Source organism: Melospiza georgiana, chromosome 17, assembly GCF_028018845.1.
Source record: "Melospiza georgiana isolate bMelGeo1 chromosome 17, bMelGeo1.pri, whole genome shotgun sequence".
NCBI classification, from domain to species: domain Eukaryota; kingdom Metazoa; phylum Chordata; class Aves; order Passeriformes; family Passerellidae; genus Melospiza; species Melospiza georgiana.
In genome coordinates this window covers 15,482,520-15,504,747 of record NC_080446.1, presented here as the reverse complement: position 1 = coordinate 15,504,747, position 22,228 = coordinate 15,482,520, and the positions used below count along the sequence as shown (strand labels likewise).

The following is a 22,228-nucleotide window of genomic DNA, read 5'->3' as shown; positions in this document are numbered from 1 at the left end:
AGACAGATTTGGGTTTGTACCCCTGCCACCCAGAACTCTTCAAAACCAGCACCTGCATAGAATCATTCTCGTGATTATGTGCTTCTGAACACTAATAGGAGCAGTGGGGGTAACACCTGACAGTGAGGGGACTTACGTAATTATAAATCCTTTAACTAGCACTGGAACTTGACATAACTATTAAACATTCAACAATCTATAACTAACATTGGAACTTTATATTAACTCCTTTAACAATGAACTTTATATCAACTCCTTTAACAATCAATTCTCTACAATTTCCCCCTCTAATTGTTCAATTGGGCTCAAGCCTGCATCAATTAGCAATTACTTTTTCTTGAAAGTACAATTTTTAATATTGGTTGTAAATTTGCTTGGCATCTTGATGTTCTTGATCATTCATTATCATGATTACTTTTACTTCTTTCTTATTAAGCTCTTTTGGTATCATTACACTTGCTTGTACAGGAGATGTTACAACTCGGATTATACCGGGGAGCATGCAAGGTAGGAGGATTAAACCAGCAATTTCACATAAGGTGAAAAAGGCTGGTTTTTTCCACCAGTTTCCTTTTAATGACCAGAAATTGTCCCCCCAGCTGGTATCGAATGTAGGGGTCCATTCTTGTGTTCCAACATAAAAATAACTTCCAGATTTCCTTTGAGATATTTCTAATTACTTCGCTGCGGTCGTCCATTTCTAAGCAGCACTCGAGGAGTTAAATTTTCCACATATGCTTCCATCATCAGCTAATAAATAATCTACTGCTAGTCTGATTTGATACACTACAGTTCTAGTCTGGGATAGTTGGTCATTTATGTGGTCTAAAGTTAGAGAGGTTCAGTTTGATACCATTTCAATTACTGCTTGTAATCTTAGAATCCAATTTAATGTATAAATTCATTAGAAGACTTAGTAGGGGATGTGGTTGGGTTTGACTCTTTAGTGGGAGGTGGTACAGGTCCTTTAATCTGGGTTGTATGTGTCCACCCCTTCTCTTGGGTCTGTATGGCTGTATTGGTGGTGAGTAGGACCTGAAAAGGGCCTTCAAACTTAGAGGTTAAAGGTTCAGTGTTCCATGATTTAACTAACACCCAGTCCCCTGGATTGATGTTGTGTCCCTTAGTGTCTAAGGTTTGAGGTTTCATCTTTTTCCTAAGATCTTCTAACATAATTCCTATAGCCTTTAGATATTTTTGGGTGGCTGTCTCTCCTTCTGGATAAATTCCAATGCTATTTAAGGTTATCAAGAAGGGGAGTCCAAACATCATTTTATAAGGTGAGACTCTTATACCTGATTGAGGCCTTGTTCCAATTTGTAACAGTGCTAAGGGTAGACATTTAAGCCAATTCATCTGGGTTTCTGTAACTAATTTAGTTAACGCGTTTTTGATGGTTTTATTCATCCTTTCTACTCTTCTGGTGCTCTGGGGATGCCAATGAGCTGTGCAACCTCCATTTCATTCCCAGGGCTTCAATAACTTTTTGTAAGACTTGGGCTGTAAAATGTGGACTTGGTCAGAATCGATATTATTTATCAACCCATATCGGGGAATGATGTTTTCTAGGATTGGTTTTGTGGCTGCTTGGGCTGTCCCTGTTTTGGTCGGGAACGCCTCTACCCAATGGATGAGGTGATCCACGGTCACTAATAAATGTCTGTGTCCCTGGACAGGGGGCATTTCTGTGAAGTCTACCTGCACACTTTGGAATGGCTGTAAGGCCAACTCTCTTACCCCAGATCAGATACTACTCTACTCATTATTTTCTGATTAATTTGTTGGCAAGTTAAACATCCCTTGGTACCTGTGTTTGCTATGGTACATACTCCCATGCACGTTTGATCCCTTGGAAAGTGGTCACGTAATCCTTGTATTCCCCAATGGGTCAACTCATATAACTCTGTCATCACCTTTCAGGCTGGAGCTTTATTTAAAATTTGCCGTCCTTCAGGAGTCTGTCATTCTCCATTTTCTTTTTGCTGTCCTCTCATCTTTTCTAACTCTCTTAATTCTTTCTCATCAAAGATGGGTCTTTCCTCTTTTCTTTCCCTACTAGGTGTTCCTTCTATCTTAAGAATTTGAATTGGACTACCTTGTTCCAAGGCTACTTCTTTTGCTACTTGATCAGCTAATCAATTTCCTTTTATTTTGAGGGTGTCTCCTTTTTGATGTCCTTTTATGTGAACTTTGGCTATCTCAATTGGTTTCCTTAGGGACTCTAGTACTAATTTTCTAAGCTCTTCATGTATTAAATTTTTGCCTTTAGAATTTAGGTACCCCTGTTCTTCCCATGTTTTTCTAAACGTATGGGTAATCCCAAATGTGTACCGGGAGTCGGTATAGGTAATTCTTTACTGTTTTGCTAGTAAATCTAGCCCTCTTTTCAGGGCATAGATTTCACACCACTGGGCACACAAATTTGAGGGTAGCTTTCCTTTTTCCTCAACTTGCACGTTCTGCCCATCTATGGTTGCATACCCTGACACCTCTTTACTGGCTACCATTCATGATGATCCATCTGTAAAAAAAATTCTCCCATATGGGAGAGGTTCATCTTCTAAGTCTTCTCTCACTTTGGTCTGCATTTCGATAATTTCTAAACAATCATGCTCCGGGTCTGTTAACAGCTCTCCTGTGAGGAACTGGGTTGGATTTAAACATTTTGAAGTGACTAATTTGAGACCCTTGGTATTTATTAGGATTACATGATACTTTTGTATTTGGGCGTCGGTTAGCCACTGAGGGGCCTTGTGACTTAAAGCATCTTTCACATTGTGTGGGGTATGAACCCGGATCTTCCCCTTTCAGGTTAGTTTCTGTGTGTCTTCTATTGGGGTGGCTGTTGCTGCTATCACTTGCTCACAAGCTGGCCACCCTCTGGCTACTGGATCTGGTAACTTGGTGAGAGATGCAACCGGCTTCCTGCATCCTCCCCAATCCCGTGTCAGGATTGCGCAAGCTATCCCCTCTTCCACGTTTACAAATAGGTCAAATTTATTTCTAAGATCTGGTAGACTTGGTACAGGGGCAGAAGACAATTTAGTTTTCAGATTCCGAAGTTGTTCCTCATCATTTCAGGTCCAGGTTACAGGCTCTGAGTCTATCAATTTGTCATATGAAAATTTAACACTTTTAGTATACTGATCAAGCCATAATCTTCAATATCCAAACAAACTTAGTAATTTTCTAATATCTCCTTTGGTCTTTGGGGCAGGGATGGACAGAATTCCCAAAATTCTCTTGGAGCTTCACCTTTTATACCCTTGGGTGATTATATGTCCTAGATATGTTACTTCTTGTTCCAAAAATTGCAGTTTCTTTTGTGATACTTTTAGGCCTTTTTCCCCTAAGTAATTTAGATGCTAGTGTGCTTGAACATCTAATGTTGTCTTGTTCTCCCCCTGATACAAGTAAATCATCAATATATTGTAAAATATGTACCCCATTCTCAGGTTTAAACTGTTCTAGGAGTTCTTCTAAAGCTTGCTGAAGAGACTGGGGATTCTCTAAACCCCTGGGGAAGACGTGTCCACCTTAGTTGCTGTTTTCTTTTCTTTTCAATGTCCTCCCATTCAAAGGCAAACCAGTTCTGGCACTCTTCAGCCAGGGGACACACCCAGAAGGCATCATTTAAATCCATGACAGAGAACCATGCATGCTCCTTAGGTACTTGGCTTAAAAGGGTGTACAGGTTTTGTACTACCGGGTGCCTCGTAACCATTCTTTTATTAACTTCTCTTGAATCTTGTACTAATCAATACCTTCCATCAGCTTTTCTCTCAGCTAGTATGGGAGTATTATGTGGAGACATGCATGGTTCTAAAATCCTTCCTTTAATAGCTGGTCAATTACTGGGGCTAGTCCTTTCCCTCTGGGGAAATTGGATACTGCCTTAGCTGAATGGGGGAGATGTCTTTCTGCATCTCTGCTTCTATTGGTGGAATATTCTAAAAACCAATTTTTCCCTCCCTCACCCACATGTTTGGGTTGATTTCATCTATGTCTCCCTTAGTTAAGACCATTATTTGTACTACCATTTTTCCTTTTTTTAGCATTACTCCAATTCCCAATTTTATTTGTAAATCATGTCCTAATAAATTACAACCTTACTTGGGGATGTAAATGAACTTAGCTTGACACTCTCTTGAATTTCCTCTAATTTCTACATCTTCTATAATCTGGGCTTTAAATGGTTCTCCTTTGGCCTCTCGTACTTTGCAGACCTTTTTACCAACTGTGATTCCTGTTGGTATTTTAGTCACATATGACTTGTCTGCTCCGGTATCAAATAAAAATTCAAATTCATCATTCTGGGGATCAATCTCTAAATCTACTAAGGGCTCTTCTAGATGATTCATTAAATTCCCTAGAGCATAGAACCCTTGACACCCCTATTCCGCATGCTTCTCATCTCTTCTTAAGATGTTCTCTAGAGTTTCTTGCTCCCAGGCTATGGCTTCATCTAATTGGAGTTTTTTACAATTTCTCTTTAGGTGTCCTTTCTCTCCACAGTAATAACAATATTTGTCACTGGGTAGAGCCCTAGCCCCTTTTGGTCCAATAAAACCTTTGTCTCTTCGAAGTGGTTCTACTGGCCCTTCCTTGTTGGCTCCTACACTTTCTCTGGCTATGGCTACCATAATTTTAGCTTTTGATTTTGCCTTTTTTTCTTTTCTTCTCAGATATACTCTTATGGCTTCTCTCAAGCAGTTCATTATACTTTTTTCCTGCCAGTCCTCTATTCTTTCTCACTTTCATCTAAAATCTGGCCAGGATTTTGTTATAAATTGTACCTTGAGAAGGACTTGACCTTCTGGGCTATCTGGGTCAACATTAGAGTAAATCTGGAAGCTTTGCTTTAGCCTATTAAGCCATGTGGCTGGGGTCTCATCTTTTTCCTGCGTGCCGTCAAACGCTAACCTGGTATCATTTTTTATCCCTCTGGTCATCAGGGACCTGTGATCTCTCATATCCCTTCTCCTCTCTTCTTGATTAGGGTCCCAGTCAGGCTCCACTGAAGGCATTTTTTGGTCACCTGGGGACCCGGGCTGGTTTTCTCACTCCCAAATTTTCATTCCTGCAGTTCTTTTTAATCGAGTCTCTTCTAGGGAAAATAGGTTGTTAAAGATGGATTTCAGTTCTCCCCATGTATAAATATCAGGGCTAAAAATGGATCAACTTCATTTGCTATTCCTACTGAGTCTTCCACTAAATTTCACAATTCTTTCTTAAAGTTTCCAACTTCGGACGCAGTCAAGGGAGCATTTACAAATCCAATCTCACTGGCCACCCCACCCATGAGAACTTCTCTGAGGCGGAACAATTTTTCCACTTCAGCCACTTTGGTCCGGGTGTTACAATATCAGCTGTGGAGGCTGACTGGGTAACTTCACTCTTGGGCATGAGATTCTGAGATGTTGTTTGGCTTCTCATTTGTGGTGGGGAGGCAGAGCAGGAACTTCCTGGTGAATAAGGGGTGTATGAGATGGTTGAGGTAAGGGGACAGTAGTGAAGGGTAAAGAGAGTAAGGAGAGGGTTGAGGGGAAGGTGGTGGAGGTATAACTGGGTTAGGAGGTTTTAAAGGAATGAGAGCTGGGAGAGGAGGAGGAATTGGGTCCACAGAAAGAGGAATTGGAGGAAAGATTTGAGGTACTGCAAGGGTAGGAGGAAGTAAGTGGTCAAGGGGGGTCCCCGATCTTGTTAGCCTTCCCAGCCTCTTCTTCTTCTTTTACTTTACTAGCTTGCTTTCCCTCTTAATTTATGGACTCCTGTATTTTCCTCCTCTGAGGCGTACTTTAGCCAACAGGGGACATTCTGTATGTGATGGGCCTTTTGCAGGAACTTGGGGCCAAAAAGAAGGTGCATCACCTTTGGACAGAGAGGCAGGTAACTAAGGAAATGTTTAAGGATGTTGCTAGGTCATGCAGAAAGAAAATTAGAGAGGTGAAAGCTTAAGATTTAACCAGGCCACTTCTGTGAAGGATAATAAAAATGTTTATATAAATACATTAATGGCAAAAGGAGGTATGAGGACAATCTCCATTCATTATTAGGGGAGATACGGTTACCAAAGATGAGGGAATGGCTGAGGTACTTAACCCCTTCTTTGCCTCAGTTGTCAAAAATAAGTCAAGTCGTCCTCAGGACAAGTGTTCTCCTGAGCTGGTGGATGGGCACAAGGAGCAGAACACCCCCTGCAATCCAGGAGGAAGAAGCTGCTGACCTGCTGAGCCACTCAGATGCTCACAGGTGGTTGGGATCAGATGGGATCCATCCTAGGGGGATGAGGGAGCTGGTGGATGAGCTCCCCAAGCTGCTCTCCATCATTTACCATCAGTGCTGGCTCAGCAGGGAGGGCCCAGAGGACTGGAGGTGCCAATGTGAGCCCATCCCCAAGAAGGGCTGGAAGGAGGAGCTGGGGAACTCCAGGCCTGTCAGCCTGACCTGGGTGCCCGCCAAGTTATGGAACAGATCACCTGAGTGCCATCCCAGGGCACCCACAGGATGGCCAAGGGATCAGAGCCAGCCAGCATGGATTTCAATATCTGCACTGATGATCTGCATGAGGGGAATGAGTCCAGCATCAGCAAATCTGCAGATGACACCAAGCTGGGTGTGAGTGTGGATCTGCTGGAGGGTAGGAGGGCTCTGCAGAGGGACCTGGACAGGCTGGATCCAGAGCTCAAATCCAAAAAGGTGAGGCTGAACATGACCAAGTGCCGGGTCCTGCACTTTGGCCACAACAACCCCTGCAGTGCTACAGGCTGGGGGCAGAGTGGCTGGACAGCGGCCAGGCAGAAAGGGACCTGCAGGGACTGATGAACAGCAGGCTGGACATGAGCCAGCAGTGTGCCCAGTTGGGCAAGAAGGCCAATGGCTCCTGGCCTGGATCAGGAATGGTGTAGCCAGCAGGAGCAGGGCAGGGATTCTTCCCCTGCACTCGGCACTGGTGAGGCCACACCTCGAGTGTTGTGTCCAGTTCTGGGTCCCCAATTTAGGAAGGCCATGGAGGGGCTGGAGCATGTCCAGAGAAGGGCAGCAAGGCTGGGCAGGGGTCTGGAACACAAGTCCTGTGAGGAGGGGCTGAGGGAGCTGGGGTTGTTTGTCCTGGAGAAGAGGAGGCTCAGGGGAGACAAGGGGGTGTCAGGGAACAGGTTGGACTTGATGATCTCCAAGTCTTTTCCACCGTTGCTGATTCTGTGACTCTCTGGAACCATCCTTGGAGCAGCGGCAACAGCATCTGCAAGAGGACAGGAAACTCCCAGCTCATGGGAACAAACTTTCTGGCTGACTGCAGAGGCCACAACACTGCTGAGTGGTTTCCCTGGTGTCCTCCAGCCCTTGCTGGCCCCAGGGGCTGATGGCATTTGTGCTCCCTCAGGTTCATGTCCCTACACCAACAGCATGGGGGTGCTCCCCCTGCTGTGTGCAATGAAAACAGGGGCTGCTGAGCCAGTGCTGCTGTGTCTGTGCCTGCAAAGCTGGGCCATCTGTGTGAGCTGCAGGAGAGGCCAGGGCTGCAGAGGGGGGATATTGTTGGCAGCTCCATGAGGATGCTCTGGGACGCTGCCCTGGCCTGTCCAGTGCACTGGGGATAGATCAGTCCCTGCTCTGCTGCTCCTTCCTGTCTGCCCCAGGGCCCTTGCAGAGCCCCAGCCATGCTGTTTGCCCCCAGCCTGCCCACGGCCAGCCTGGAGCTGCTCACGGGCTTTTCTGTGCTGAGCATTGGCCTGGCCTTGTTCTTGAGAGAGCCCGGGCAAGGAGTCTGGAGCCCCCAGGCCCTGGGCTGAGGCGTCAGCGCTGCCCCAGCAGTGCCCATGGCCTGTCCCTGCTGCAGCCCCGGCACTGCCACCCCCAGGGCTGTGCCCGGCCCTGAGAGCACTCAGGCCCTGCAGCAACACCAGGGCCACCAGGGCAGCGGGGCAGGGCCACGGCAGCAGCACTGGCACCACCAAGGGCTGCTGCTGCTGGGCACAGCTGCTGGGCCAGCACTGATCTTTCCCAGCTCTGTACACAGACATTGCTGCTGTAGCTCCAGAGAAGGCAGCAAAAGGGGGATCTCTTGTGAAAAGTTTTCTGGGAGATCCTTTATTCTGTCTAAAGCCGCTGAGAGCACAACTCCTCATTGACACAGTCTGAGGCCACCGTGAATTTTGAGAGAAACCTAATAAGAAATGGCACAAACACTGACCCTTCTTTGTTGTAAAAAAAAAAACAACACTAAAACAAAAGAAAGACAAGAACATATCAACAACCAAACCCAAGTAGTAACAAATAGGAATTTTATTACACGTGATTTGCAGAAACTGGCCAGCAGCTTAATGTTTCTTGAACCATCTAAGCAGTGTCCACACTGCAGCCCTGAAGTCCTGGTTCCTAAGGCTGTAGATGAGGGGATTCAGGGCTAGAGGCACCACCGAGTACAGAACTGACAGGGCCAGATCCAGGGATGGGGAAGAGATGGAGGGGGGCTTCAGGTAGGAAAATGTGCCGGTGGTGACAAAGAGGGAGACCACAGCCAGGTGAGGGAGGCAGGTGGAAAAGGCTTTGTGCCGTCCCTGCTCAGAGGGGATCCTCAGCACAGCCCTGAAGATCTGCACATAGGAGAAAACAATGAACACAAAACAGCCAGAAGCTAAACAGACAGAAACCAAGGAAATCCAGATTTTTCTGAAGATGGAGTCTGAGTAGGAGAGGTTGAGGATCTGGGGCACCTCACAGAAGAACTGGCCCAGGGCATTGCCATGGCACAGGGGCAGGGAAAATGTATTGGCTGTGTGCAGCAGAGCATTGAGAAAGGCACTGGCCCAGGCAGCTGCTGCCATGTGGGCACAAGGAGGGTCCCGTAGTGCAGGGGTTTGCAGATGGACACGTAGCGGTCATAGCACATGATGGTCAGGAGGGAAAACTCTGCTGACATAAAAAAAAGGAAGAAGAAAACCTGAGCAGCACATCCAGCATAGGAGATGTTCCTGGCATCCCAGAGGGAATTGTGCATGGCTTTGGGGACAGTGGTGCAGATGCAGCCCAGGTCGCTGAGGGCCAGGTTGAGCAGGAAGAAGAACATGGGCGTGTGCAGGTGGTGGCTGCAGGCTACGGTGCTGATGATGAGGCCGTTGCCCAGGAGGGCAGCCAGGGAGATGCCCAGCAAGAGGCAGAAGTGCAGCAGCTGCAGCTGCCGCGTGTCTGCCAATGCCAGCAGGAGGAAGTGCCTGATGGAGCTGCTGTTGGACATTTCCTGTGTTTGCACATTTCAACCTACAGAAGGAGGAAAGACAGGGACAACTGGGGGGAAATTTCTCACAGAAAAGTCAAAGCTCCTTCTAATAGACCCGTTCCTGCCACTAAACACCTCCCCCTGTCTATGTCTAGGAGATCGTCCTTCACCTTTGTTGCTGGAGCACCAACTGCTGCTGGCCAATGCTGTGTCAGGAGCTGGACCTTGGCCTGCAGGACACCTGGGAGTCAGCCGTGACCCCCAGTCAGTGCAGGGGAACAGTGAAGGCAGGGACCAGTCCTGGTGTTCAGACTTGGATAAAGAACCTTCCTGTAAGGCTGCAGAACTGCCTGGGTGAAGGGATGGGGATAACAGGAGGCAAAACAAGAGATTCTGCTGTACCTGGGGAGAACAGAGAGTCCAGAGAGGCACAAGAATATTCTGAGGCTTAGTGCCGACTGAGGGGAGCTGCTCTGTCCCTCTCCCCTGTTCCAGCTGCCCTGCACTTGGCACCTCTCTGAGATCCACTCCCATGTTACCCTGGACTGCCAGGAGACACAGCTGAGAGCAGAGGGATCCCTGGCACACAAAGTGGCTCCTGCCTTTCCCAGAGTCAGGAGAGTGGGCTCATTGCCAGCCTCCCAGGCTGCCCTGCCCAGAGCTGCCCGGGCAAAGGGAGCTGGGACACCCCATGGCTGTGCTCAGCCTGCACAGGAGGAGCCCAAGGGCTGGGCCTGGCCCTGCAGCTGGAACTGCCATTGCAGCGATCCCCTCAGCAATGCCAGAAGCACCTGGGCAATGCAAGGAGAGAGAGAGAGCTGGGCCTGAGGAAAAGCCTTTCCCTGCCCAGCCCTGCCCAGCTCCTGCCAGGCAGCAGCAGGACAGGACAGTGGCCGTCAGGCCCTGGTCAGCAGGGAATGGGCACATGGCCACAGAGATGCCCTTCATCTCTGGGGCTGCTCTGCTGGCCCAGGAGGGACTGAGGGTCCCGAGCCCCCGGGCTGACGGCTGTGCTGGCTGTGAGGGGACACAAGAGCTGTGCTGCTCAGGGCAGTGTCTGCCCTGCAGGGCCGGCCCAGCAGGTGCCACATCTGCCCTGCAGCAGGGCTTCCCTCAGCACTGCCTCCCTCCCTCCCTGCCCACGGCTCTGCTACTGGAGCTGTCCCAGCCCCCGCTGCTCCTGTGGCCCCGGGATCCTTCCCTGCCAGAGCTGCCAGAGCCCAGCACAGCCCCTGGGCCAGCCCTGCCCTGCAGCTGCTCGGCCCTGAAAGGATTAATGAACAGCTTCCCCAGCCTGGGCACCATGGAAAGGTGATGCTGCATGGATCTGGAGGCTGGGCAGGTGCAGGCACTTGCTGAGGTTCCCAGGAATCCTCACTGTGATGGTTTAAGAGCCTCAGCCCCTGCTGTGCCCTGCACAGCTGAGTTTCCATTGTCACCAAGCTGAGTCAGGGAAAAGTGGGAGCAAAGATTCAGGAAAGCAGAGATCCAAGCAGGAAACCCCAGCCTTGAAGGAGTTCATGGAAATTCCCATCAGAAATGAGCTGGGCATGAGCTGGAGCTCTGAGCAGCCCTGGCTGCAGCCCCATTTTCACCCCCAGCAGCTGTCCCTGGCAGCAGGAGCCGTCCTGCCCTGTCCCTGTGACGGTGCCCAGGGCAGCCCTGCTCTGCAGCACATCCTCCTCCTCCTCCTCCTCCTCCTCCTCCTCCTCCTCCTCCTCCTCCTCCTCCTCCTCCTCCTCCCGTGCCACAGAGAAACTGGGAGAGTCCTCCTGACACATCCCCCAGGCTGTGAGTTGTGCTGGCTTCAGGGGATCCCTCCAGGAGCACAGGGGACATTGCATTGCACCCACACACTCACCATGCACAGGGCTGTGAAGATGTTTTCCCAGGTGAAGTCTCAGCTCAATATCTTCCCAATCCTGATTGCCTTCAGCCTGTCTCTGCCTGGCTCCTGTCCCCTCAGTGCCTGCAGGCAGAGCCCTCAGCCCTGCTGGGCTGGGAGAGGAGCTGGTCCTGGGAAGAGCTGTTCCTTTAAAGCTCAGCAGCACAGACACAGCACAAGGACTTTAATGAGCCTCTCAGGGATTTGGTGTTGTTTACATCAGACTGTCAGTGAGAGAGTGTTCAGAAACTTCTGAAGAACTTAAATTTAAACTCCATAGTTTCTTTAAGTTTTAATGGGTCTCACTGAGGGACAAGACTGGGAAAGTGTCCCCAGGTTCCAGTTAGAGCAGAACACTGGAGGCAGTGATGACAGCTGGGGAACAAAAAAGGCAAAGGTGTCTCTGGTGCTGAGCACACCTGGATGTGTTTGAGGAATGCAAAGGGCCAAGGCCTGAGCCCCAGCCCCTGGCCAGGCAGATCCTGTCCCTCCCTCCTTGCTCAGGGCTCTTCCCGGGATGCGCACTGGCATGTGGGGATGTGCAATGGCAAGAGCAGGAGCATGGGGCGGCCCCTGCCAGGCTGCTGAGCAGGGACAAGGAGGCAATGAGGCCCCAGGCCTGCAAGGGTCATTTGTCTCCTGCTCCTGCCTCAGGCCAAGGGCCAGCAGCCATGGCCAAAGTGCTGCCCAGGCTGTGCTACAGTGTCCCTGCCATATGTTCCATATGGTATGCCATGTCCCCTGCTACAGAAGACTCCAGTATCACTGCTCATTCTTTCAAAATGAAAACAATAATGAATAAACTTCTGTCCTTCAGTGGAACCAAACCACTGACAGAGTCTGACGTAAATCTCTCCTGGTCACCTTTTGTAACAGTGATTGACAGGCGTGTTGGCCAACTAAATATCCCCAAGGCTGCAGCCATCTTTTGGCAATGTGGAACAGGTCTTGGACCTCATAAGCCATGTTGTAAAACTCATCCCCCGGCTGCCTCACCTGGCTGGCCCCTTCCTTTGCTGACAGCTCTGCCTCCTGCCTGCCTCTGTCTGCCCACACAAAGCCTTGGGCTGACTCAGACTCCTTCTGGTGCTGGACCAGAGCCCTGCCCTGGAGGGAAATTTCTTTCTCCTGCTGTCCAGTCTGGACCTCCCCAGCTGCCATTTTTATTAATTTTTTTTCTGCCTTTTTCTTTTATGTCAAAAGGATCTACTATCACTGAAACCACCCTTCAATCCCTCCCAGGGCTCTCCTCTGCTGTCCTCAGTCTCCACCCCACTGAGCACAGAGCTCCTCTGTCTCTGTACAATGCTCATGTGTTTGAGGCCATGGGCGCCTGGAGAAGCAGGACGGTTCTTTTCTACTGGAAGGAAACCACAGAGCCCCAGGGTTTTGAAGGCAGATCAGAGGCACTCACCAGAGGCCAAGGCCAACCAGACCTGTCTGTCCTTGCAGCTTTTGTCTGAAAGCAACCCTTGGATATTTGGGGAGTTTTGGAGGTAGAATTCCATTTCAGCCATGTGTACCTGCACCACAATGACAGTTCTTCTCCACAGGAAGGAAATAGCAGAGCCCCAGTGTTTCAAAGGCTGATTAGAGGCAGCCCCAAGGAGGCCAAGGCCAGCCAGACCTGTTTGTCTTGGCAGCTTTTGTCTGGGAGCAATCCTTTTTTAAATGGAATTTGGGAGGCTAAATCTCAGTTTTTTCCATGGGCACCTGGAAAAGAAGGACAGTTCTTTTCCATAGGAAGGAAAGTACAGAGCCCCAGTGTTTCACAGGCAGATGAGAGCTGGCCCTCAGGAAGCCAAGGGAACCTAGACAGTCCTGGCAGCTTTTGTCTGGGAGCTGTCCTTGGATATAAAGAATTTTGGAGGCGGATTCCCAATTTTGGCTATCGACACCTGCACTTGAAAAATGATTTTTCCATGGAAAGAAAAGCTTGCCGCCCCAGTGTTTCGAAGGCTGATAAGATGTGGCCCCCAAGATGCCAAGGCCATCCAGAGCTGTCTGTTCTGGCAGGTTTCATACAGGAGTCATCCTTTGATATAATTGAATTTGAACGTAGAATCCCAATTCCACCCATGAACCTCTGGAGGAAGAGGAGAGTTCTTTCCCACAGGAAGGAAAGCACAGAACTCCTGAGTTTCAGAAGCAGATGAGAAGCAACCCTCAACATGCCAAGGTCAGCTTGGCCAAGCCAACCAGAACTTTTCCATGTTCTTGGATCCTTGAGGCCCTGCAGCATCAGAATTACCCCTTGGTTCCATGAGGCCCCATAGTATCACAACAGATCTTTTCTTCTCCAAGTCCAGTGATATCGCAGTGGTCTCTCTGGGTCCCCATTGGCACAATGGCCCCTTGCTTCCATGAGGCCTTGCAGTGTCAAAATGGTTTCCTTGGTTCCATGGTGTTGGGGAAGATGAAACAGGAATGGCTTATAAATATGATTGTCTGGCAAAAGACTTTGCGAATATAGAAACTATAAGAGAGATCGAAATGAAAGCAGGCTTTGAGATACCTTAGTTACTAAAAAACTGGAAACAATAGTGTGGCCGGCCTGAAGATAATCACCTTTTGATGAAACAATACCCTCTGCTTGCAGACAGGTCAAGGGTAAGAGCAGACCCTGCCAACTTGGCAGAAGGGGCCCAAAGAGGAGTTCTTAGGGTTTAAAATGTAACACAGTGTGGTAATGTAATGATTCTTATAGGCTGTATGTAAGTGCTATAGGATTTGTATATTGTACTAGATTGGTTAGTGAGAAATAGAATATTCAACACAGAAGAAGATTTATTGTATTGTAACGGAAACCTCACTCTCTTATGCTTTTGCTTTCTTACCCTTTTATTCTCTTACCCTTTTACTCTCTTACCCTCTCATTCTCTCTACCCCTCTCTTCCCCCGGGCCTGCTCCGAGCTGTGGCTGGCAGCTCCAAGTAGGGCCCCAGCACCCAGGCCCTCTGCAATAAACTACAAGTTCCACAACCTGGCTTCAGAAATCTTTCATCTCCATCTGTCCTGCTGTCCTGACCGTCCTACTCCCCAATGCTCCAAGACTTGTGGAACTGCTCAGAGTACCACAATGGCCCCATGGTGGGGCTGAGTCCTGTGGGAGCTGCCGCTGCTGCTGTGCCCTTGCCAGGGGCTGAGGCCATGGGGCAGTGCCCAGAGCAGCCTGGCCTGAGCATGGCTCCGGGGAATGTGGGGCTGCCCCCCGGCCTGGCGCAAGAGGGGGAGTTCCCCGGCTGCGGGAGGCTCGTTCCTCCGTGGCTCTCCTCCATGGCCACCCCCAGCTGAGGGCAGATGCTCAGCGCTCCTTCTGCAGGGAGGTGGCCCCCGCCTGGCTCCTGGGGCCGTGGCAAACCAGAGCCGGGACCCCCTGAGCAGCCCTGACCGAAGGTGACAGGGGAAGGGAGGGGACAGAATCCCCCCAGGAGGGGCGGGTCCCCATCCCGCCCTCTGGGCACCGCAGGACCTGCAGGGCTTGGGGACGCTGTGGTGAGGGATGGGCACAGGAGTGGGAACAGGGGTGGGCACAGGGGTGGGCACAGGGGGATCCTGCTGAGCGTCTGCATCCAGGTGAGATTGCCACAGCACCCCCGAAGGTTTGGGGGGCCAGGACCGCGCAGGGCTCTGTCCCCAAGAGGGAAGTGCAGCCCCGGCACCCGGGGGACGGTGACACAGGCACGGGCAGAGCCCTGGGCCTGCCGCGGGCATCTGGGGGACGGTGACACAGCCACAGGCACAGCCCTGGGTCTGCCGTGGGCACCCGGGGGACAGTGACACGGGCACGGGCACAGCCCTGGGTCTGCCGTGGGCACCTGCGCGCAGGCGGGTCTGGGGGCTCCCGGGGGTCCCCGCCCCGCTGAGCCTGGTGGCCACTCCACAGCCACGCTCCAGCCGGGATTCCAAGCGGTGCCAGCTCCACTGGGACCAGGATGGACACTTGTGGCTGTCGGGGGTGGTGTGGATGTTCTGCAGCCTGTGGGAGCTGCTGGGCACCTCCGGCCCTGGGGGCTGCAGGCATGGGGGCCCAAATGTGCCTGGAGGCCACCTGTCCCCCCTGACCCAAAGTGACACCGGGGGATGTCCCAGAGAGGGCACAGTGACCTCAGGGAACGGCTGTGGTGTCACAGAGGTACTGTGTGATCAAGGCACCACTGTGGCTGTGATGAGAGAGGCACAGAGCAGCTGTGATGCCAGCAAGGGGCTGTGTGACATCGCAGAATGGGTTAAGTGAGGTCACGGAGTGGGCAGTGACATTACAGAGTAGGTTCTTTGGGGTCATTGATCAGGTAAGAAATAATAGATGGGACTGTGTGACATCACAGAGCCAGCTGTGACATCAGAGCTCATACTTTGACATCACAGAACAGCTGTGTGACATCACAGGGTGGGCTGTGACATTACAGCATAAGTTGTGACATTACAGAGCAGTATGTGACATCACAGGGGAGATTCTGACATCATAGAGGGTGGCAGAGTGAAATCACAGAGTGGGCCATGACATCAGGGAGTGGGATGTGACATCACAGTGCAGCTGTGTGGCATCACAAAGCAGGCTGACGTCAGCTGTGACTCCCAGAGCAGGCTATGACATTACTGAGCAAACTGTGACATCCCAGCAAGGCTGTGGGAGGTCACTGGGTTGGTCACTGTGCCCCAGCCCCCCCTCACAGTTTCCCCCCAGAAGTCCAATGCTGTTCATGCCCAGCAGGGTCCCCTATCCCCTGGTATTCCCCTGGTCCACCTGGAGCCACAGCCTCCCCCAAGGGTGTTCTACAAGATCAACCCCAAAACCTGACACAGGGACAGGGGGCTGGGCTGTGTGACCAGGACAGCAAGGACATGGATTATCCAGGTCACTGTTGCCTGGGTTGGGTTCCCCATGGCCTGGGTTGGGTTCCCCAAGGCAGGAAAGATGTCTGGCAGCTGGAGCAGGGTCTGGGAAGGGCCTCCAAGGTGGGGCTGGAGCCCTTGGGCTGTGAGCAGAGGCTGAGGGAGCTGGGCTTGTCCAGCCCGGAGCAGGGAAGGCTGAGGGGCTCCTCATGCCAGCCTGGCAGTGCCAGCGAGGAGGGGATGGAGAACACAGAGCCAGGCTCTTCACAGGTGGCTGGTGGGAGACAAAAGCCAATGAGTGGAAGGGGAAAGAGGGGAGATCAGCCAGGACAGGAGGAGATGAAATGAGTCAGGCTGCCTTCAGCATTTCCTCAACACCAAGAGTAGCCTGACCTCCCTTCTCCACCCACCACTGACAGCTTTGCAAATCAGGAATTGTTTGAGCTGTTTTGTCCCCACTCCAGGAGGAGCATCTTGATGCAATACTTTAATTGTGTTTATATCTATCACAGAACCATGTTTGTCTAAAATTAATTTTAGTATGCAAATCACCTATGGATGGTGGACTCATCAGACACTGCTGGGACATTGCACATAGCTCCGGGAAGAGCGTGATTTTTATTAAATTGTGTCTTGTTCAACTGTGGTCTGTTGGCCATGAAGAGAAACTTTCTATGCCTCTGAGTCCCACCAGTTCCTGACCCCCAAAGGACACAAACCTGATGAGTTCTGGTTCCCACTCCAATGGTGGCACTTGCACCTCCCTCCATGCCCAGAGCAGAGCTCCCTTGTCCCAGTAAGTCCCTGGCAATGCAGGGATGAAGGAAACAAGACAGGCTGTGGGGATCAGGGGCAGGGCACAGCCAGGGATTTGGGATGGCTGTGAGCCCAGGGCAGGACCTGGCCCTTGGCCTTGGTGAACCTCATCCAGCTGTCCTGGGCCCACGGCTCCAGCCTGGCCCAATCCGTCTGCAAAACTTCCTGCCCTCCAGCACAGCCACACTCCCACCCAGCTTGGGCTCACCTGGGAACTGACTGAGGGTGTCCTCGATGGCCTCATCCAGATGAGCAATAAAGAGATTTTACTGACCTGGCCCATATCCTGAGCCCTGGGGATGCCCCTGGATGTGACTCCATTCGTCAGCTGCTCTGAGTGCCAGTGGCTGGATGAGGGAAATTATGGGGATGTGTTTCAGGAATGCAAAGGGCCCAGACCTGAGCCCCAGCCCCTCACCAGGCAGATCCTGTCCCTCCCTCCTTGCTCAGTGCTCTTCCCAGGATGGGCACTGGCATGTGGGGATGTGCAATGGCAAGGGCAGGAGCATGGGGCGGCCCCTGCCAGGCTGCTGAGCAGGGACAAGGAGGCAATGAGGCCCCAGGCCTGCAAGGGTCACTAGTCTCCTTGTGGCCGAGGGCCGAGGGCCAGCAGCCATGGCCAAAGTGCTGCCCAAGGTGGCTCTGGCAGGGCTGTCTTGCAGCTGCTGCCCATCCCTTTGCCCTGTGCAGCCCAGGCTGTGCTACAGCGTCCCTGCACTGCGCCCCTGTCCCTGCAGGCTGTCGGCATCCCCCGCTGCCCCACCTGGCTGGGCCCTTCCTTTGCTGACAGCTCTGCCTCCTGCCTGCCTCTGCCTGCCCACACAGAGCCTTGGGTTGCTCCAGGCTCCTGCTGGGGACATGCTGCACCCCAGCCCTGCCCTGCCAGGGAAATTCCTTTCTCCTGGTGCCAGTCTGGGCCTCCCCAGCTGCCCTTGGCATTAGTTCTTTCTTTTTCAGGCTTTTTTCCACTATGTCAAAATGATTCACCATCCCTGAAGTTGCTGTTTAAACACTCTCATGGCTCTGCTCCACTGTCTTCAATCTCCACCCCACTGAGCACAGAGCTCTTTTTTCCCTACACAGTGCTCATGTGCCCAAGGCCTCCAAACCCCTCCTTGGGACAACTTTGGGCCCTCTCCAAGGTGATTCCAAATGAAGACATTCAGCTAATTGTCTAAGAAAATCACCAAAGGACAGGGCCAGCCTGACCTGACTGTCCTGGTTACTTTTGTGTGGGAGCAATCCTTAGATATATGGAATTTGGGAGGCCAAATTCTAATTTTGGTTATTGTTATGGTTTTGGCCTGGCAAAGCCAGAGCCCCCATGAAAATACACCTTCTCCCTGGTGTCTGCTGTGAGATGTGACCAGGAATAAGCAAAGCAGGCTCCAGCTTAAACATAAAGAAAAGTTTATTAACTAAACTACACACAAACAATTACTAAACTACACACAAAAGAAAAAAAAGAAAACACGAGGAAAATGAAAACCTCACAAAAAACACTCTCCCCCTCCTCCCCCCTAAATTCCCAATACAATACATCCTCCAAAATCACCAGTTCTGGGTCCAACACAACCCTTTAGAATGCTCAAACTTTCAGTTTCTCAAGAGGAGAGGGAGTCCTTCCATGTGTTGTGGTGGCCTTTTCCGTCCTTGTTCCGGTGCTCTCACCACCGAACAGGGATCAGGACTGCTTCCAGGGTTGTCTTTTTAGGGATGCTTTGTCCAGTTCCAGAAAAGCACAGTATCTCACCTTCCCCCCCATATTTTATATACCCCCTGGGGCCGAGGGGTCCCCACACTGAATCTTCTTTGGCACTGGGACATTTCTCCCCCTGGACTCAGTCTCTGTATCACACGGAAACATGGCTCTGTCCATGGCTACACGAAAGAGTCCAGCATAAAATGCCACTCCATCTTCTCCATTCTTTCAACATCTCTCAGTCTCTCTCTCTCTCTGGTCCAGACCTCCATCACTCGTTCATTTCCTTTGTCCTCCTCCACTCTTATCACTCGTCTAGGAAGGGTTAATGTTCTGTAAGGTTTTCATTGTCCAAAAAAGGGTTAAAAACTCCTCCAGGCGGCTGGACTCCTGGCTACACCCCCCCATCTCCTCAGCCAGGCTGCCTGCTGCCAGCACATATTTACTGAGTTTCAAGATAACGACACAAGCTGCACTCTCTCTCTCTCTCTGTCTGTCTCCAAGGGGGGGGGGGGTGGGGGGGAATGGCTGTACGATGTCTCTTGGGGCTCCTCCACCCTTCCATCCTCCAAGGCCTCCTCACCCCCATGTCTGTCCAGGCCCAGGCCTACCGCATGGCTGCCCCTCCCCCGCCCAGCAGCAGCGGCTGGACAGGGGAGAGAGATCTGACCTCCATCCCTCAAAGTCCCAAGAGAGCCTCCCAGGGCCGAAGCTCTGCTTTTAACCCCTGTGTGTTCTCGGAGGTGTGTCCAAAATCCCACTGGCTACACCAGGTGCCAATATCAAAATCCAAGCACCCATTGGTTTGACCACAACATCCCAGAATTCCCACTTCTTCCTAGTCAAACCACCACAGTTATGGTCCCTGGATAAGAAGGCTGTTTCTTTTCCATAGGAATGAAGGAACGGAGGCCCTCTGTTTCAGGGGCAGATGAGAGGTGACCACCAGAGGCCAAGGCCAGCCAGAGCTGGCAGGTTTTGTTTTGCAAGATGCTCTTGCATAGAGGAAATTTTTAGGGAGAGAACCAGTTTTGGCAGTGGGCATCTGAAAAGTCAGACAGTTCTTTTCCATAGCAAAGAAAGCACGGAGCCCCAGTGCTCCAGGAGCTGATGAGAGGCAGCCCTTGACTTCCCAAGATCAGCCAGAGCTGTCAGGTGGTCCCTGGGAGGCCAAGCCAGCCAGAGCTGTTCCATGTTCCCTGGGTTCCATGGGGCCCCACAGTGTCCCAACAGTCCCTTGTTTCCAGGTGGCCCTTGGGGACGTGGTTTTACGGTGATGGTGGTTCTGCCAGGGTGCCGTTGGCACTGGGTGAGCGTCGGGGTCTCTTCCCACCTCGATGACTCTGGGATTCCCTGCTGAGCGCTTTGGCTCCAATCATGTCCCACACGTGCTGTTTGAGGCTGGCCCAGCAGTGACTGTGGGTGCTGGGGCGATGCTCCAGGCTGGCCAGGGCAGCTGAGGCTACGGGGCCATGTCCAGGCCGAGGCTCCCTGTGTGGCTCCCTGGGGCCCCGCGCAGGGAGCAGCCGCCATCAGCCGGCCCGGGCTGGGCAGGGCCATGGGCGCTGCTCCTGCAGCTGCCGCGCCAGGCAGGGCCAGCAGAGCAGCGCCCGCAGTGCCCACAGAGCAGCGCCCGCAGTGCCCGCAGCGCCCGCCTGAGGCGGCCGGGCCATTTGCTCGGGGCAGCCGCTGCTGCCTGCAGGTCTGCTCTCCCGGCTGGCCAGCTGAGGCGCCACCAGGGCTCTGCGGGGCAGGCCCTGGGCTCTGTGGCCCTGCCTCGGGCCCCTGCTGGAGCCTTCGCTGCACAGGGAGGGAAGTGAGGCACACAGGGACTCCTCTGCCTGCCCCTCAACCCAGACATCCTGAGGGACAGGCAGTGGCAGCCCATCTGCCGCAAGATCTGCCAGCCTTTGGGCCCTGCCTTCTCCTTCGGACAGCTCGTGGATGCTGACTTCATCCCAGTCACTGTCTGCCTCCTCCCACAGCAAGGGAGTGGGCCCGAAGCTGAAGATGCTGTTACCTTTACAGCAGTCCTGTGGCAGGTCTGTGCTGCTGCTGTCTTCCTCCGTGGAATCCTCTCGGAGTTCTCTGAGCTCTGGTTCACTGCAGTCTTCCCAGCTGGAGAGGTCTTGGGAGCTGCTGAACTCTCCTTGGGACAGCTCTGGCTCTGCCTCACCTTAGCACTCTTGGCAAAGCTCAGTCTGGCTGTAGGATTCCCAGTCTTCATCATTGCCAGCTGAGGTGCCCTCTTCACTCTCCTTCTCTGCCAGCACTGAGCCCTGCTCTGCCTCTTCCAGCTGCTCCCTGGGGGTTTGGGCTCCCAGTGGGCTGGGTGAGGGGCTGGGGGGGCAGCAGGGGCTGTCTGAAGCAGGCACTGGGCTATGTGTCCCTGCTGATTATAGTAGGAGTCCTAGTAAAATACATGTATTGTATAAGTGGCCTTGCCCAAATCCTAGTTGTTCTAAATGGGCTGCAGCTGTGATGTCCTTAATTGGGTGGCAGCTGTGACTAATGAAGATAACTGGGATAAAAGTGGATGGATTAGCCAGTTAGGGAGGGCCTTGGAGGAGCTCTGATGAAGAAGCAGGAACAACACTGCTGTGAAGAGCTGCTTGTGAGAAAACCACCCAGAAGGTATGGGACTCTAGAAATAAGATAACAACAATATGAATACAGCAGCAGATGGCACCTCCTCCCTGGGGGCAGGAGAATGTGCTTGCTTTTCCCGGCTGTTCACACTTCCTTCTCCTCGCTGGCTCAGCTTTGGCTCAGTCACCTCCTTTTCCATTGGGGGCAGCTCCTGTACTGTTGCCCTTTGTTGCCACTGGCAGGGCTGTTGCTGTGCCCCCTCTCCCCACAGCACCCTCACAGCCGCCTTCCACTGCTGCAGCTCGTGGGCACTCCTTGCTCTACGTGGGGGCACTTCCTTGGCTGCCATTGCTGGCACTGACTGGGAGAATTCACAGCTTGTCCCCTCTTCCCTCAGGCCAAGCTCTCGGGCCCCAGCATCTCCCCACTTGTCATCTCTGTCAGGTTTCTTCTCTTCTTCCATGATGACAAAGGGTCTCTCCTCCTCCTCCTCAGTGTCTGACTGTGGCCAGGCTGAGGCACCCACTGCCCCCACCAAGTGCCCGCTGAGGGCCTGGTCTTGCCCCCAGCTGGGCAGGGGGCCGGGTGACTGGAAGGAGTTGAGCTTTGTCTTACTCTCTTCCATCTCTGAGCTCCTGTAGCACAGACAGATCCTGGGAGCTGCTTCCTTCTACGAGAGTAGCTCTCACGGGACTGGGCACCCCAGGGCTCTGCGCCCCTTCTATACACCCTCAGTCATGGTGGGGCTCTCTGATGTCACAATGGTCTCTGGGCACCACCATGTCCTGCATCATCAAGGGCCCTGTGTCACAAAGGGCCACACCCAGCGCCCCTTCAGCAGCTGAGCCCACTGGAAGCTGCATGGAGAAGCCCCAGGCCTTGGGCACTTGCAGCCCTTGCTGTGCCCAGGCCCTTCCTGGAAGGAGATGTTATTATGAATAGTGCTTCTATTGAAGAGGATTTAAAATCTTTAGTGGACAATTTGCAAAAACTGGTAATTCAACAAAATAATCCAGTTGTCTCCAAAAGAGACTATTATTTTGAGAAAATGGATTTGTCAATGATAGTAGGTTCAGACAGACAACCAGGAAAGCGGTTACCACCCTCTCAGTTTGTCTCTGGGCCAGCATTCTTGCCAGTTAAATGAAATCCTCCTTGTCATGCTCTAAAAAATGTGGAA

At 52.0% G+C, this 22,228-nt stretch overlaps 1 protein-coding gene across 1 annotated transcript in view; it reads right to left on the bottom strand.

The window, feature by feature from the left end:
* The window catches only part of LOC131090577 (uncharacterized), a 51,528-nt gene extending 29,855 nt beyond the window's left edge, over positions 1–21,673 (bottom strand). The window contains exon 1 of the mRNA XM_058036027.1: positions 21,329–21,673. Coding sequence (XP_057892010.1) covers positions 21,329–21,673 — 345 coding nt within the window. The remainder of the gene's footprint in view (positions 1–21,328) is intronic.
* Positions 21,674–22,228: the final 555 nt, after the last annotated feature.